This window comes from Protopterus annectens, chromosome 11.part0 (genome assembly GCF_019279795.1).
Source record: "Protopterus annectens isolate FY-2018-M chromosome 11.part0, PAN1.0, whole genome shotgun sequence".
Taxonomy (NCBI): domain Eukaryota; kingdom Metazoa; phylum Chordata; order Ceratodontiformes; family Protopteridae; genus Protopterus; species Protopterus annectens.
The window spans coordinates 1,303,313,974-1,303,333,594 of NC_056745.1; the positions used below are offsets into that span (position 1 = coordinate 1,303,313,974).

General features: G+C 37.3%; 1 protein-coding gene across 1 annotated transcript in view; it reads left to right on the forward strand.

The window, feature by feature from the left end:
* The first annotated feature begins 1,560 nt into the window (after positions 1–1,560).
* Positions 1,561–19,621, forward strand: part of PAX4 (paired box 4) — a 538,072-nt gene continuing 520,011 nt past the window's right edge. The window contains exons 1-2 of the mRNA XM_044087307.1: positions 1,561–1,635; positions 5,962–6,052. Coding sequence (XP_043943242.1) covers positions 1,561–1,635; positions 5,962–6,052 — 166 coding nt within the window. The remainder of the gene's footprint in view (positions 1,636–5,961; positions 6,053–19,621) is intronic.

The window sequence follows — 19,621 nt, forward strand, 5'->3', positions numbered from 1 at the left end:
TATGCAACCAGCTTATTGTATGTTTTTTATTTTTTATACTTTTTCCCCTTTGTTTGTTTTTCAATTGAATTGTACAGGTTATACGTCACATTAAAGGTGGGAAAAGTTTGAAATTATGTATTGTGACCTCATTTTTTATATCACAAAAACCTGGCATTTTAACAGGGGTGTGTGCACTTTTTATATCCACTGTGCAGTCACATGGGTGGGAAAAACTAGCAGGGAATCACCAACAGTGCTTTAGTTTATGCAGGCTTGAAATATTTTCAGAAAAAGACAAATGCCCAGAAATTCACAATGTAATTAAGTATCACTCAAGAAACAATTTGACCAATGAAAAAAATGTCAAATGTGCAGCCTAGCCAATTTAAGTGTCTATTTTTTCACATAGACTAAAACCACCAGGCCAAGCAGATTTCTTAAAACAGAAAACAAAATGGAGCAAGTAAACAGAAAGCAGCGTTATCACTCACAAACAGAAAAATATAGGTTTACTTTCCTCACTCAGCAGGGAATCACCAGCAGTGCCTTAGTTTATGCAGGCTTGAAATCTTTTCAGAAAAGACAAAGGCCCAGAAATTCACTGTGTATTTAAGTATCAAGTGCATATGTGTACATGACTAGCACATATGCAGTCACATTAGTATATATCTTTAGCTAGGAGTAAATGTACATGTGTACATGTCTAGCCCATGTGCAGTCACACTGGTTTTCACCTACAGCTGGAAGTGCATTTACACAGGTTCGTGACTAGCACATATGCACTCACATTAATTTACAACTATAACTGGAAGTGCGTGTGCATATGTGTATGACTAGCACATATGCAGTTGCAAAGACATATGCTGCAGTCACTGTCATCTTGCAATAGACCAATCTGCTGCATTTCTTATTGCAAAGGAACAGTGCTCCAAATTTCTTTTATAAACATGTTTACGCTGGGACATATGCATACAGGTATGGGTAAGCATCCCTTAGTACATTTGCTCTATGTTTAAATCACTTAATACTCATAATAGGCATGATAAAATAATTATTCTGAATATCATCCTTAATGATGTGGAGGCTTTGAGTAAAAGGATTATTCTGTGCCTTGTATTTTAGACTTAATTACATTTAAACTCTCACTCTGTGAACAAATATAAATGTAAGAGAGTTAACCTGCAAGTATATTGTAGTCCTTGCAATCATTAAATTTGTCTACTTATAATTTGTACATCCAGTCAGTATATGCACATGTACATGTAAGTGTATAAGAGTGCATGTGTGTGTTCGTGAGTGTGTGGTTTTAATGTATGTATATATATCTATATATAGCTATATATGTTGTTTGTCTTTCGGCTTTTCCCGGTTAAGAGTCGCCACAGCAGAACTCCAGTCCACTAATGATTGGCAGTAGATTTTTACGAACGCCGAGGTGCCAGCTCGACGTCCAACCTTCAACGAAGACACGCCCATTTATGGGTTCACTAGACAATCTTGAAATACTGAAATGTTTAATTTCAGTATTTTGAGACTGAATAGTGGAAAGTACAGTTACGTGAAACTGCACTTTGTCGAATGCGGAAATGTCGACTTCGCTGTCATGGTGTTCGTGACATGTGGTGCGGTTCATGGATTAAGCAAGGGATTCAGGTAAGTGGCGTTTATGTAAGGGTATTGGGTAGGGATTTTAGTGTGTGTGAGTGTGTGTAGTAGTTTTTTGTGAGTTTTGTGTGTTGTGTGTTTGTGTGTTTAGTGTGACCTCAGACTTAGTATATATAAGTAGGGGGTGTGTGGAAGGTGCAGATATATACCCAGATGATGATATGGAATAATGCATATTATACACGCCTTACCCTGCATAAATTTAACTCTAAAAACTCTCCAACCTGTCCATATTGTAAGAATCAACCGGCTGATCTTCTTCATATGTTCTGGAGCTGTAAATGCATACACAAGCTTTGGAATTCCCTTAAGATTCAACTTCAGAAGATGGGTTACCAAAGCACAACGTTGTCATGGAAATTTATGATTTTGCATATTCCTCCAAAATAACTCCCTAGATCACAAAGTATTATATTTATTAATATTTTTTTATTAATGAAGCTTTATATAGCCATGAATTGGTTAGACCCATCTAAAACATCATGGGAAAACTTTAGAGTTTTGGCAACAAGGCATATATTAGCTCATAAACTACTTTTAAATCCGCATAATAAAAATATTAATAATCCAAAAATTTGGGAACAGATGTTTAATATTATACTAGCATAATACTTTTAACTTGAAGGTATTAACAATTATTTATATGTTTAAGAGAATTTTGTAATCAAACTGTCTATTACTTGAAATGTTATTAATTACTCTTTGTTTTTCTTCTAGTATTAATGTTTCACATGGAAGCATTCTTGTAAATAGTGTATATTTGTTTGGTGTGATGGTTAGTGATATTAGTTAGTAGTTTTTTTTTTTTTTTTTTTTTTAATTATTGTTCTTGTTTTTAATGATGTATGAAAATAATATAATAATAAAGATTTATTATGGAAAAAAAAAACTTCAAAGATCAATACACGTAAGGTTCAGTTAAGGCACTTTAATTTACTTGCAGCAAGGAGACAAAAGTGGAAATACAATGATTTGTCTAACTACTAACAGGAAGTATGTTCATTCTTATACTATTTTACAAGACATTGCCTTCTAAACTGACGTAATCAAACACAACTTTAAGCATTGTACTACAGCAGGTGTTACTTCAGATTTTCTGCTGACATGACTAGATTTGTGAGAAACATTTCAGAAAAACAACCTGGCCTTGATGACCAGTACTTCGCTTACAAGTCTCTATTGTACAGTGTTACATTTCAAGGTACTCTTCTAATACAGATACAAGCAAATGCTGATTGCAGTTCATATTTTCAAGCAGGCTTTGTCCTAATTATCTGTTACTTCTACAGCTGTGTATGTTCTCATAGCACAGCGGAACTTCTTGTCTGAGTTTCATATAAGCAGTATTGTTCTATTCATTATTTTCCTAACGCAAGCAGAAATCATCTGCTTCTCAGTAAATTTTCAAAGCACAAGCAAGATTTTAGCTAACAGTAGAAGGTCAGAAAGCAACTGCAGTTTGTACAGATTTATGCAGTATGAAATAGAATAAATGTGTTAACCTTTTTCTAGCTCTATATGCACTAAGCATATTGCTAATACACACAATACATATTTTTCTAACATTTATACTCACTGTTTCTTTTTTAAGCTGGATTATCTCACCATGGAATGAATGGTGCTGTCTACACATTGTAGCAGCTTGCTTTAAAGGGAAAGTCAGATTATGTTTGTGTTTGAAATATAAATTCTGTGGAGGGTACCAAACAGGATCTGCTGCTGCTGTTCTTTTATGACTACCTATTGGGGACTGTTATTTGAAGATTTTAAATCTTTTTAAGTGGTGTGGACTATACCAAATCAGACCTACTGTTGTCCTTTTCTTTCCTTATGTCTGGGGCTGTTATTTGAACTTGGTAAATTCTAATTTACATATAACATTAAAATAAGGATTCTAAGATCACATTCTTGTTGGATTTTATTTTCATCCTCAGGCTTCAGTTGTTGTTGTTGTGTCTTTCGGCTTTTCCTGGTTAGGGGTCGCCACAGTGGAACTCATTTACATTAAATAATTGGAAGTGACGTTTGATGCAGATTTTGTCATCAGTCTATCCTTGGGAAACATTTTTTCTTTTTCTTGTGCAATTGCAATACTGTCTTGCATGTATAATAATATATTTGCAAAATAAAGTGTTTACTTTTGTTAATTCATAAAAGCTTGTGATGATTTATCTTACTGATGAATGTTCTCCTTGTAACTTTGATGTGAGGGGTAGTATTTTCCCTTTTTGAAAGGAGAGTGGTGGCCATCAGCTATTGTAATTCAGTGTTGGTTAGTTCATTGAAATAGTGGTCAATAACTATTACCTTGGTATCAGATTAGTAATGCAATTGGTGGCAGCATACTGTGAATATGGGAAAGGAGGACTGTCATTGGACAGGTATCAGTAATCCCTCCTGGGTACATTCTGAATGTATGAAAAGCAGCTTGGTTATGTGAAAGTCTGAAATGAGGTTGATAACTTTGCAGTGCTTCATACTGAGGTGGATATAATTCTGGGGGTTGGTTATTATAACATTGTTCTTTAGCTGACAGTAGAAAGCTTATTTGTGTGACACTTACCATAATTTCTTAAAGCCAGTCACTCTTTTGCATATGTATTTGGTGGCAGTGGTATGGATTTGGGCAGAATTAGCTCTGCACCTCACATCATTTCTTAACAGTGGGATGGAGTTTAAGGTCCTTGCCCCTGTCAAGTCACAAAATCTATCATCGCAGGTTTGTGTCCATACTTTTCAATGACATCAGTGATTAGGCATAATCAGTGTGGCAACGTGTTTATGAAGCAACAGTAATAATTTGATAATTCTTTCATTGCTCTAACATTTCTTTTCTTCACAGGTTTAGGCATTCTCAGGTCTGTATACCTTTCTCTACATTTGGCAAAAGTTTTCCAGCTCCTACCACAAACTCTAAAAATGACATTCAGTGAAAGCAAACTGACATTTCTTCTAGTCCAGAGTTACTCATGCATGCTTAAAACATCACCAAAAGAAAGGATATATGCAATGACAACATTCAGATGGACCAGAACTTGGTCTACTTTCCTTGTAGCAAAATATGTATTAATATTTGAAAGGTAGATCATGCCCTATGTCAATCAAAGGACATCCAATGGAATTGATGCAGCCCAAAATGGGTTGAAAATGTTATGTAACGTAGAATATATTCAAATGGAATCTGCCAATAACCCCTATTAAAGTTGAAAGAAGAGAAAGCTGCTTGGTTTAACCTCTTCAAAATAATGTCTACTCATGAGGTTGGAAAGCTGTCATATTAAATTTATTCCATACCCCAAAATCTAAACAGAATTTGAATGTACCATTTTTACTAACACCATTTAAGACCATTTACTTATTGACTTTTCAGTAATATGTGTTGTTTCAATTTTCTACAATTCCTTTAACGCCTTTATTTTCACTATGTTTTGCTCAGTCCTATGTCACCCTGATAGGCTACCTACCAAACTTCACTGTGTGAAAAAAGTAGAGTATTTACCTCTTATATAAAAGGTGACATTTTGTAGCGGTGACAGCAATCACTTTTTGATACTAATTTATAAAATAATGGTGATGTAATCAGAGTGATAGGCATTAGATATACTATTTTTTTATCTGGGGAAATTATATGCAAAGTATGCATTATGGTACAAAGATGAAACACCAAGTCATCAATACAGTATGGAGAGAAGATGTGAATAGTGAATACATAAGGGACCGAAGAAGAAAATGTGAAAAGCAACTAATGCACTTGTTTCATAGGAATACCCGTACTTAATATGCAGAAGCCTTCTCCTGGTGGTGCATGCTTGTTTATCCCTCTTCCAGTTGTTGTTGGAAGTGTTGTAATTTCAGATGCCCAGAAACTTACAAATCTTTGAAAATGTCTGTTAACAGATGATATTTTTCTGCAGTTCCAAGTGGTTTCTGATGATGCCACACACTACAATTAATGTGAAACTTGATATATCTGCTTTAATGACACCGGATTACATTTTTGCCTGAAGGCAGAGTATATTATTCTGCAGCAGTACTGCAAAATATCATACATAGATGTGCTTAACTTAAGTGCAAGTGTGTGCATATGTGTCTCCTGAGTAAAGCAAATTCAGTGTATGATAAATGAGAAAAAAGGGAAACTTAAGATTTGCAAGTTATCCTTTTGTCATGCATACCTACTGCAGTTAATGAAAGTTGAAAGTAAAACACTGGCTATTGCTCTGGAATTTACAGTTTGGGATGATATTCTGAATTAAAACATTTATCAACAAAGTCATGGAAATTAAAAAGTAATATTTTCTACATCCTTCTCAGGTATCATCTGTTAATCGTGTTCTTAGAAACATGCAAAATGATTTGAGATTTCCAGCACTTGAGGACAACAGTACAGCTCCGCTGACACCAGGTTAAATATTGTATTATTTTAATTTTTGCATTTTTATTTTTTAAATAATTGCTTATTAGTCTAACTCTAATGTTGCTACTGTTGGAAGGGCAAAATTCCACATTTCATAAGATAATGTACTATTGTTTCAGAGTTCTTCATTTTCTGTCCTTTTTTCAACAAGAGTATAGTATTTGAAGGGAAAAGAGTTAGGCTAGGTTTATGATATTTTTCCCTGCACTCACTGAAGCTGCTGCAGCCAAACGCAGCAGTTTCCATGATCACAGGATATGTGATTCAGAGACCTCATTATCAGTTAATTAGCATGTTTGTGAATTTCAGGGTGCTGCTGCTATTGCTAATCATCACTTTCCTGTGGTAATCACAATTGGTGGCCAATGCATTTTGTTAGCAAAGGTACCCCACCATACACTCTCCCTTGATTTTTCCCTCTTGTAAATACCCTACATCTGGTAAATTACAGACAATTACATTCAATCAGTATTACCAGACATTAGAGGTTCATACGTCTTACTGTTCAAAAATGCTTAGTGATGCAAAACCTTTAGTGTCTAGTGTCTCCTTCCAGTATTACAGGCTTTGCTATTTGGTCTAGGGTATTTTACAGGTACAGAGGTATGGTAGCCACCATACACCACACCCAAACACAGACACAGACACACAAAAAGACACTCTCCCACATAGCCCCCACCCCTTTTCTAATGACTTTGCGACTGATTCCCTTGCTGCAATCATCCAGGCAGACAGACAGATAGACAGAAAGACAGACAGACACACACACACACACACACACACACACACACACACACACACACACACACACACACAAACTCTCACCAAGAACACTCATAGTCTTACAGAGATGCACATGCTGTCATAGACATGCATACACACTCAGGCTCCCCACCACTACCTTTCTGTGGACACTTACCCAGTTTTAACTTTTATGTGGTCTCTCTTACTGACAACCATGGTGGAATGAAGCATTTTGCCAATGTTCATTAACAGTGCCAGCTTGCTAATTTACATAGCATAACCACTCTATGCGGAAGCATTTATGGGGGACAGCATAAGGCTAATTTGCATAGACTGCTTCCCCAGTGTTCTTCATTAGCAAGTAGCATGGGTGTAGAGAAAGCCCACTGTAGTGACTCTACAGACTGTGTAGAATCACTACAGTAGGCCTGTCTATGAATCAGAAAGGCCTACTGCCATTGTAAAATCGACTGTGATAGGGCTACCACTGGTGGTATTCCTTTTTTAATCCCAATTTTAGTACAGCTGCATTCTATGTTGTTATATAAAACTTAGAAACACAGATTGTTACCTGAAGCATAAAAACATAAACAATAAATAGTTTATTATTTGGTGTTGGGAAAGGCATAACAGTTTGGGATTTGGCATAATGGTTAAGGAGTTTACCTCACAGACATAAAGTACAAAGTTTGAGTCTCACCTTTGAAAGGGAAATTGGCTAAACTTAAAATATTCCTACAAGGGCAGCTAGCCTAGCACTTACTTTTGAACCTGTGAACCTATAATTGCTAAGCTTAGAATGTAGTGTGCCAGTCAAGTGCCAAATTAATAACATTTGGTCAAAACTGCATTACTTGACGTAAGTTAGTGTGGTTGGGGCTTTGGAGTTCATTATAGTACGACTAGGGATGCAGGGGATTTTGGATGTAGGGGTTTGCCCTTAATAAATGACAGGCTGTGAATCAATGCCTTTGTTTCTGATCAACTACCTTTTTAGAGGAACTGACTTTTTGTATACTGACATGGAGCTTGTTTTTAACTAGAATAAAACGTCAAGGGTGGGCATCAAAATATTTGGAATGCCTCAAGATTTTACTCATGTTCTGGATTCTAACACACTACTAAAATTTTCTGTGGCTTGATATTAATTTAAAGTTATATAAAAGGACTAAAATAGAGACCATAGAACGTCTAGAGAAAATTCTTATCCTCAGGTACCTCCAGTATCAGCTATGGTAAATGTTTATGAAATCTGAATGCAAAAATAAAATTCTGAAAGATCCTACCAAAAGAAATACATTATTTATTAGGCTACCTTAACTATTTTTTTCTATATCTGCCAGTATAGCAAAATGAAAACTGTCTTGTATAGGTATTCTCTTTTCACTGTTGATTCATAATATTTACTAATGTATGCTATAGCCAGTCATTTTAAATATTATTAAAAAATTGCTGATAAGAAATAATCATTAAGTGAACAAATCTAGAGGAAGTTCAGCAATGGATGGATACTGGATTATTAGATGACTTGTAGGGGCAATCATTGCAGCTCCAACTCTTACATAGTAGCTGATGTATTCCAATAATTAAAATTATATCATGTTAACTCTGTTTTGCCTTTTTGAAGAGAAAACGAAAACTGAAGGAAACTAACTGCTGGCCAGCTTAGGATATTGGGATAATTAGTTTTTTTGGCTTTGGCTGACTAAGTTTGCAGATGAGTGCACCCTAGGAGCAGTCATTGACTCCACAAATAACTTAGCCATCCTTCAGAAAGGTTTGTCCCAATAAATAACTGCTGCCAAAATTATGGATCAAAACTATATGGCAAAATGCATTATTGCATGATTTGGGAATTTGTCTATCCCAGAGAACTACCACATTAACTGCATACATCTAAGATTTGACACATTTGTTTAAGATTTAGGAACTTATGTGGATAGTGACCTAAGTTCTGACCAACATGTGTCCATTGCTGTATGAAAGACCTTCTATATTGAACAGCTTATAAACAAAGGGATTGTGTCTATATCTAGGGATATCATTTCCCCACCTTTACTCAGCCCTCATTAGACCAGTCATTGAATATAATGCCCCCTTTGGCATGTATCTGTGTGGACACATGCAACAACTGGAATGCCCACATAGATACCTTACTAAAAGGATATAAGGCCTAAACAACATGTCCTATATGGACCGACTCAAAGCCCTGTCACTATACAAAGTATTCAACAGATTGCTCAGAAGTGACCTGTGTCTAGCATACAAGACATCCTCAGACCCAATACTGATGATTTACTGCACATCAGCAAGTCAGATGTTATCAGAAATAGTCTAGGGATCTAAACCTCTTCTGTGACATCAATAGAACTGTTTGGAGGGACTGGTATATCTTGTAGAGTGTACCGCTGCTGTGGAACAGACTTCCCATCCACATAAACACAATTCGTCCCTGTCCATATTCTAGTACAACTTAGATCTATGGACGGGAAGCAGAACATTAACCCCACGACTGCCCCCTGTACTAGTAATACACAGAGGCAGCCTGTAAATGCTTTATCTCATACATTTTTAACCTCAAATTATCTATAGTATGATCCCAGTTATTCTCATCAGGAGTAATATATAATTATCGACCATGGAGTGCATAAGGTCAATCTCTAACCAAAATGGGACAGGTTAATATGAGCACAAAAATGGAAACTGGCTCGGCTTAAAATGGTGGCCATCCTAGTGCTTACCTATGAACTTATGAACCAATCGTATTGCTGTTTATTTTCTCTTTTTTTAATTCCTCTGTTATATATCTCTTATTGCAATTGCATTTCTTTCAGTATGAATGGGAGTGAACAATTCTTTAAGAAGCACAAGCTTCTTAGTTTTTTGAAGAAAAACAAAGCATGCATAACTGTAATAAATACATTTAAAATCATGACAACTAGAAACACATGCACACATACAAAAATATTTGGATAAAGAATGCTAACGATAATATCAATTTATACAGGAAAAGTAAGAGTACTTATTAACTCCCAAAAAGTTGAAGAATATCACAATAATAAAAATAAACAGTATTAAGGGACTAGGATCACTAAAACTAATTTACTAAACAAAAGCAATCTTAAAAAAAATGTTTCAGCATGTGGACTATTTCTTAGTTACATTTTTCTACAATAATATCTACAAATCTTTTTAGAAGCAGGCAATTTCCAAATAATTACAAGTGACATTAACAAATTATTAATCTGTACTTAGAGTACAGTAGTAAATTTGACTGTCCTATTGATCTCTCCGCACTAGTAAAGTTACTTTTGGTCTATTTCTGAGATTTCATTTGGCTTGTTTGTCAGTATTTTACATTTGGATTTATTTTTTTTTTGCTATTTTCTCTTGGGAGAGAAAGGGAAATTGTGGTCTACTAAGTGTTTATTTGGTGGCAGACAGTTCACTCTGGAAAATGCTGTTGGCTGTTTGTTTTGTATTGCTATACTATATGCTGTATTTCATGGCATAGTGCATACTTTTTGTGCCACACTTTTGCATAATTTTGTGTACTGTGTTTACTTAGTTCTGTAACACTTGAACCTGTATTTTTTACACTCTTTGCCCTCACTGCCTGTCAGCCATTATCACTGTCACAGCCAACTGGCCCATTCATTCCTCATCACTGGTGCAGGCATCATCTGGGAGGGGACATCATTTAGAAAGCTATTAATGGTGGTTGAGGGCTTTTCTATTTTGCCCTATGTCTCCACCCTGGATTCCTGACTTGTGAAGTTGTATTGGAATGCACAGTGAGCTATTTGCACTGATTGCCACTCACTTCAGCAAGGGGATGTTGCCAGGAAGCAGTTCCCACCCCCTTCCTCTTAAACACAGGATGTGTTACCCCATATAATCCTTGAGTACCCACCACCCTTGCCATCCTTTGGAAAAGGCAAGCAGGTCAAACCCCTTTACTGCTCTCCCTCACTACCTAGTTTCTCCAGTGATGGAGCCCCTAATCGAACCCCAGTCACCCGGGTCACAGTAAGGGCTTTTTCCTTCTGGTCCATGGAGCTAGGCACCAGAGCTTCCATTTTTGTATAATTTTATGGTACCAGAGCCTTAACTTTTGAATTTTCTGCCTTATCACATTGTGAACTGCTATACTGTGCTATTTATTTTGTACATGGTGTTTGTTAAGGTGTGGTAACAATGTCATCTATTTATTGGACTGCATTTGCTCAATCATCCTGTCTTCATTTTTGCATGACTTTTGTGGCAACCAAACCTTTTTGTTTGATTCATTTCCCTCCTGCATTGCAAATTGTTGTACTCTGCCTATGATTGATTGCACAGTGTTTGTTGAGTTGAAGAAATTATGTTTGTATTTTTGAATTATTTGACCAGCATTTTTGGATAATTTTATGGATCAAGCCCACATTTTTAAATCATTTGCCTTATAATACTTTGAATTATTGCATTTGTTTTAGCACTGTAGATACAGCTAGCTATATTATAGATAGAGCACTATGTGATGCCTAAATAGTCATACTCCCTTAGATAGAGCACAGTGTAGAACCTTAGGGGCGGTGCTCTCTACCCCCTTGTTCTTGATGTCAGACCTTAATACATTCCTCACTTCATTCATTGTCACACACCTTTGGCATTTTGGCACAATAATCTGCTCTTACCCCCTCTATAACTAGAAAACTTGAGTAGGTGTTTGAGGGAGTGTAGCAACTACTGTATAGGATCATAGGATCATAGATGATTACTAGGCTATTGACCTGCAGGTCATTTCAAACCTAGCTGTTTCATCCCTATGTAATGCCATAGAAATGTTAGTTAATACCCAAGATTGCATTTAGTAATGACTCCCCATGTCCAGGAGGGTTGTGGGTGCTATTCCCAATAAGAATTTATGGTGCCCCATCCACTTGTCCAGGTTCCTTTTGGACAGTGTCATAGAGGTGCTCTGTTTCACATGAATAGTTAGCCCATTCCAAAGATGTGGCAGTCACTGGGAGATAAATCTGTCCCTCCAGCATATCCTATTTAAGTCACAGGCCATATTTAGCTCCCTGGAATGGGTGACCCCAGTCCCATTTGAGTTACGGATATGCAGCAAGTTCATTAGGTTTGGGTTGAGATTGTGATGTAAGCCAGACATAAGTGTCCTGTAAGAAATCTATATGATGCAGAGTAAAGTGACAGGGACTTTAATCTGTCAGTGTACGGCACATGCTGGAGTCCCTTGATCTTTGTTAGAAATCTCTGAGGTCTCTCCAATTGCTGCAGGTGCTTTGTACAGTACATGCCAAATGGGGTGTTATACTCACTTATAGGCCAGATTAGTGCCGAGTATAGAGGAGTTATAACCTCTTTTGCTTTAGATGCCTTTACTAATCAAGTGTGCTATGTAGAGAGCCTTCCTTATTATAGTAGACACATGGTGGTCGAAGTTAAGGTCGCAGTCAACTTGTGAACCGAAGTCTCTTACCACTTCATGGGTACTTAGGGTATTGTTCTTGATTTGATAGTGTGAAGGGACAATTGTCTGTGCCAAAGGGAAAGACGATGCATTTCTTTGCATTCAGTTTGAGACCATGACTAAGGCACCAGTTGTTGGTATGCGTAAGACCCTCCTGGAGTATACTGACATCATTTGGGGATTCAATGATTGCATCCAGTTTGCAGTCAGCTATAAACTTGGTCAGCCACAACCCCTTAGTTTTGACCTGAACTTCTGAGAAGTATATAGCAAACATTAGGGGGCCCTGCACTGGGTCTATATCATATGAGCGAATCGCACAAATTGCGAACGGTCATAATATCGAATGTACCGGACCTCAAAGTGCTTTTTCTGAGATCTTGGTATGGTGAAGAATGGGATATTTGCCCTTTCCTCACTGTAGTGCGATCTTGGAGTTGGAATATATATTTAGCAGGGAGGCCCCACAATAGGAAGTTCGAGGTCTGGTACGTTCGATATTATGAGCGTTCGCAATTTGTGCGATTCGCTCATATGATATAGACCCCCTGCACTGACCCCTGTGCACCCTGCTGGTAACAGGTCGTCTGGTTGATGTGGAGTTGCCCAGTTTGATAGTGTGTGTCTAGTTTGTGAGCCAGTTATCAACCCATCTTACAACAAAGAGGTTTATTTATTTATTTATTGCCATTTGTTAACTGGGTTGGTCCAGCTGAGTGAAAGGCCTGTTTTCAGTGGAGACCTGAGGGGAAAAGTTTGTTAACTTTATCGGTAGTGCTTGAGTGTGGGGTTGTGTCAAACGCCTTTGCCAAGTCGAGGTTTTCTATGTGCACGGATTTGCCCTCCTCAATGTTCTTGGTTACATTTTTGAAAAAATCCACAAGATTTAACAGCCAGGATCTGCCCTTGATGAAGCTAAACTGGGTAGGATCCAGGGTTTGGAGGTCACCTATGTCTTGATTTATGAGGTCCATAATGCTACATTACAAGGCCTTACAGATGAGGCTGGTTAGGCTTATGGGTCTGTAATTCCTTGAGTCTGTTGCTGGGCCACCTTTGTGGAGCAGAATAACTGATGCTGTTCTCCTTTCTGCGGGAACAAAGCCTGTGGTTAGACTATGATTGAAAAGGGTACTTAATGGTGATGCTAGTTCATGTTTTAGCCTGTTTAGAAGTCATCCTGGGATGCCATCAGGTCCCATAGAGGCTGTGTTTTTTGCATTGGACAAGGCTTTGATGATGTGTTCTTCAGATATGTATGGGGGGGGGCAAGATTTGTGGTAGATTTGGAGGGGATATGTGAGTGAAATTTTCACTAAACCTTTTTGCAAGCATATTTGCTATCTCTGGGGGTCAGTGTGTCTGATACCATTGGTCACTAGATCTGCACATGCTTGGTTCCTACTTTTTAGGCTACATAAGAGACTGTAAAAGGCCTTATGGTTATCCTTGGCTGTGCTAACTCAGTTTTTTTCAAAGAGGCCCTTAGAGGATTTGACAAATTATCTTATTTGCTTGTTGAGGCTGAGGAGAGTGCTTTTCCATTGTTGGGGTCTCACCTTTGTTTTCATGGACAGCACCTTTATGCATTTATTGTAAAGTTTGCTGATGCTGGATATCCACCATGGCTGCTTGTTTTTACTTGGGCTCTGGCTATAATTCTTTCTGGTACAGCTGAGCCTATACACTTAAGCAAGTGATTGTACAGGGCTTTAGTGTAAGCTTCGGTGTAGTTACCACTTCTAGCTGGGGGTGGAGCTTGGAATGCATTCATACCGTCACCTAGGAGGGTATAGTTTACCTTGGTGAAGTTCTTTTGGCTGATTTCACCTTTTGTGAGTTCTGGTGTTAGTGTCAACTCAAAGGTAACTGATTTGTGGTCAGATTTAACTAATGAGGGTCTGACAGTTGCAGTAGTGCATTTGTTTGACATGTTAGTGAGGACCAGATCTCGTATGTTTGTTCCTCTTGTCAGGGTATGAACAATTTGTTTCAGGGCATTTGAGTTAAAAAAAATGAACTTTTGCACTTTTGGCTCAGTAAGGCAGACAATTGCAGTACAACAGTGTAGATTAGTACACAGTATATAAATACAGTATTAATGTAGGCAGCAGGCAATAAAAGAATGCAGTAAATAGTATAAACAAGCAAAAAAACAGCCAACTTGTGATTTTTTGGAAGCTCAGAAGCCTCTAGTTGTTTGTTGTCTCAGCTCAGAGTTGTGGCAGGTAGCTCACCTCAGTTCTGCTTGTTACAAACCAACTCACTGACCATTGCCACTTCCTAACAACACCACACCCAAGAGAGCTGTAATTACATAGTTATGTGGAGATTAACTCTCTCATCAGGCCATTGTGGGTAAGTACTTCACTTCCACAATTCTACACCAGATGCTACACAACACCAGAACTATAACTTAAGCTGACTCTGTTACAGGGCCTATCAAAGCCTCCTATAATATGTACCAAAAAATTTCAGCCTCAAGAACTGGTAGTATATTCTACATCTACATCTCAAACATCATGCATGCACATAGTTCCCAAATTAGTCACCATAAGTAGAAGACCATAAGGCCATGAAAGCCTGCTATGACACAGGGGAAATGTCCTAGTCATTGGTGGCTATATTGTAAGACACACTGACTCCACACTCATTGGGGTATACAAGAACTAGGTGACTGTAAGCTGCCCATCTTAGGCCAGAATCCATGATATCACAAGGAGTCTAGGGACCTTTTAACAAATACAGTTATGACCTACTGAATGACCTAAGTGCTCTGTCCTAGGAGACATGCAAAAAGGTATAAAATAACTTACTATGCGTGTGTCAGAGGCAGGGATGGCACTGGGCGTGAGTAGCATATTGCCAGTAATAATGATAAGTAAATATCAGCATAAGGTTATTGGCTTCAGCAGTTAGCTAAGTAGTTGGTGTCATTCCAAGGGGGTGCAGCATGTCTTAGCCTATGATGAAATGGAGAACAAGACATCTGGGTTTAACAAGGGTGGCTAGTTCCTCTTACAACAAGACTTCTGCATACAGGCAAAAACATTTACTGCATCAATAGTGCCTTTTCAAGGCAGAGTTTACTTGACACACAATCAACTCTAGCAAATTCAGATCCAGACAACACCAGTGTGAAATTACACATTTCAAGAGCCTTAATAAAAAGCAGCCAAAACATGAGACATTTCTGTAACCTGAAGACATCATTATCTGTGTAGTTACCAAAACCTGGTTCCAGTGCGGTGAGATCACTGGTTGTATATCAGGGTTTTACACCTGTCATGCTTCCATTCCTAAGGTTATCTGGGGAGTATCTATTTTTGTCGGAAACCCCAAACCCTCATGAAAAATTCAGTGATCTTAATTTACAGTTCCTGGAGATTACATTAATACTCAATAAAGCCCTGTATTATATTATTTTTTCCAACACTCCAGAAGACCCTGATAACTACCTCACTGCACGAGGGAGTTTCTTTCAAACCTAGCATTATCAAGTTAGGAACATTTAAATATCCAACTGCTGATTGGGAGTTTGGGATGTACATACACACACACACACACACACACACACACACACACACACACACACACACACACACACACACACTGCACCAGAAATAATAAATATGTTCTTTGTTTCTTGGATATTATTAATGCAAATTATATGGAATAAATTGTCAAACTCCCAACTAGAAGTTCAAATACTCTCAAGCTGGTTCTTACTAATTTTATGAAGTAACTAATGAACAGTGCTGTATGACAAAAAAGTTTCCTATACACAACTATGCCAAAAAGTAAAACACATAGTTAAAAAGACAAAGAGAAAATATATAGCAAGTACATATAGTTCCACTTTTTTAATGTTGTGTTAATTCATTAATTTTAGTATATAAATGATGGTTTTAAGTATTTATAAATTTAGGCACTATTGTTTTAAATGTTGTAATTGTAAATTGATGATGATAGGCTGGCTGTATCATGTGTTTTTAACTAATCCCTATTTAAAAGTGGAGATGAAAATGCATTATTTCATGTACTGATGAAGGGTGGTTAGCCCGAAAGGTTTGCATTATTAAACTTTTATTTTTTGGTGTAGTTGTGTATCTTACTAATTTTATGCCAGCCTGTTCCCCACCATGCATCTCTACATCACTGGTAAAATCTGACCACAGCTGAGCAAAAGCAAACTTTTCCTTTAGTCTTTTTGGTACCTCTGCCATAACCAACCCATTTGTCTGTAGGGATCTTTCTTCAGCTATGTTATGAAAGTAAGAAACATTGCCCAACAAAGCACTGACTTGGTCTACAATAACACCCATCATTCTGAACTAAACAACCGAGTAAATACCTTGACAGACAAATATGGTTTCCATTTAATCCCATCCTCCCCTGTCACCACTCTTACTATACATACTGTGCTCTCCACCAAAAAATGGTGACCATTTGAAATGCTGAGACCTGCTAGAGTGAGCCCTGAAATGCAGAGACTGAATGGATGAAAGAATGGACTCGCATACATTAAGTCCGAAATGCAATTTCTCAGAATATTCCCTTTTCTCTGAGGTATGGTGATCTTGGAGTTGGTATATATTAGTTCAGGGGTTGTGGGGAGATTCACTTTTCTCTTGTGTTTTCTATCTTTTTTTTTTTCTTTTGGTTTGTTGGTACTTGGCATTTCAATAGGGATTCCTGAAAATCATTATAAAATAAGTCTTAGAATCTCTGTCCAAAACTAAAAATAATACCTCTGTGGGCCTTATTAGATCTATTATTGAGTAGGATGCTCCACTCAGCATGTACCAAACAAAAACTATTATTGAGTAGGATGCTCCATCAGCATGTACCAAACAAAAACATTTCACAATTAGAAAAAATATAGATATTCCTAAGGAAATCAAAGGACTTGATACCCCTAAGTAGCCTGAAAGACTAGCTTGATTATACTTACACTTGGTAACCTTGTGGCTCATTTGCAATGACCTTTGTCTAACTTACAGTGCCATGAAAAAGCCAGCTTTGTTCAATGTCCTGTAACTTAGCAGGGCTAACAGCATATGCAGCTCCTATATAAAAGACAAATTAATAAAGTTCTTGGCGATTTAAATTCATAACCTAGTGCTTTGCTCATTTATAATTATCAAGCAGAGTAGTACTACATCTGCACTCAAGGCAAATTTAGACAAATGGATGTATAGCCACAAATTTGCCTGGGGATTACCTGTATGGCCCTCTTCAAAAAATGTGGGAATCATTAACATTATTATTATCATGTTTTTTTCCAAGGGTGTCATTCTTAAGGTTGTTTTAAGACTACGCATATTTCCTATGAGCATGGTCTCAGTGACTGCTTGCCTAGTAAATGTCTCTGCACCTATGTTCATAAAAATTACATTATGTCTGCCCAATGCATTTTTTTTTTTAAAAAAATCTGTCTTTATTGTGGATGCTATAAATATTTAGCTCCTTTAGAATTCTTATATGGCTTCAAGCAAAAACAGTGGATTATCAAAGTTGCTGCCCTGTGCATTACCCCAAACTACTCTATGACCTGGAAAAAATGTAGTACTTTCTGGGTATTTATATAAAAGGATTTTATTTACTTTATTTGACATTTGTTTACCGGGCTGGTCTGACTGGATCTACAGAACCTGTTTTCAGCAGAGGCCCAGGGAGAAAAGCTCCACATACAGTACAATACAAATACAGTAAAATCCAATACAATATAAATGACATTAGAAATACTATAGAAAAATAAGGTGAAAAAACAAACAATGTTACAAGATGTTACAATATATACTACACATCTAGACAGTTCTATAGAGTTAAAACATTATAGAAAATAATAGTCATCGGCGGCGGTTCTCTGATGTACTGCGTGCTGCGGTACACATCAGAGTTGGGGCAAAAGCAACGAAAGCAAGATCTCCATTTTTTTTTTTTTAGTGTCTAAATGAGTTTAATGACATTAACATACGAAACAGCAACGGACATCTCCGCTGTTTATTTTTTGCTTATTTTAAACTTTTAAAACTCATTAAACATATGCAGACATAAATTTCCAACGGAGATCTTGTTTTCTCTGCTTTTACAACAACTTAACCGCTCTGTTGTTAAATAAATGGGTTTAACAATGGCGGACAAAAAAAAATAAGCAACGGAGATCGTTTTTGCTTTATTTTAAATATATTAACCTTATAACAGACCCATTTAGTTGTGTTAAAAAATGGAAAAAAAGAGAGCGAAAAAGTCTTTTCCATTAGTATAACTGATTGATAACGGGGCACTGGCCAATCAGTCAGCTATTTGGGGATCATGGTATAATAGTCATCTCACCATACATGATGTAGTGTCCAAATAATAGTACGTAGGTAGTGCAATGTGTGACACTGCCTGCTACAGTACATGAAAAAATAGAATGTTATCTTCAGTTAGGAAAATAATAGCCAGAAAGATAGTGAGACAGTTAAAAAGAGTGGAGGCATTACAGCCCAAGCAGTAACTTAAGGATATCATATAGAAACAGAGGAGTTAGGAGAGCCTTAGGATCTTGTAGACTGTGAAGGAATGAAATGTGACAGAAGAGGAGGATGAGGCTAGTGTGGAAGAAGAGGAAGAGCTGGGAATTAGACAGGCTTTATGCAGCAGAAGAGGCATGCATTTTTGGGATGATTTTTTAAAGAGGCTCTGAAATGGGTTAGGCCCGTTATAGACCTGTTAGCTAGAGGAAGTGAATTCCAAAGTATAGAGACAGAGTATGAATACAGAGAGTGACCTGGTTTTCTTGTGGGTTTTGAGACAGCTAAGAGATTTTTGTCTTCTGATCACAGGGATCAATTTGGTGTGTAAGGTGTGACTAGACTGGCTAGTGCAGGGCAGGCAGTAGGCTTGAAAATAAGGTTGTGTAAGGTGGATAGCTGAATAAAGGCAAGTTGGTTGGGGAGATCAAGCCAGTTTAATTCTCAGAGTGATTTACAGCGGTGTGTGTGATATTTAGAGTTTCTGGCAAACTTTGCAACTTTGTTGTAGCACTGTTCCATCTTGCTTATGGTAGAAGTTTGTAAGTTAGTTAGGATAGAGGCACCTTAAAGAAAGAAGAGAAGTAAAAACGTTTTTGCAATGGTAGTTTTGGTTGGTGCAATAAAGAAATGTTTGTTTCTAAATAAGAGTCCTAGTTTTTGAGGAGTTTTCTTTATATTTTGCTTTATACGGGGGTTGAATGAAAGTTTATTGTCAACGATAACTCCTAGATGTTTGGTTTTCTGCATTATTTCTATGACAGTGTTGTCGGATGCAAGGATGTTGAAATGATCAGTGACAGGGGAGGTGTTTTT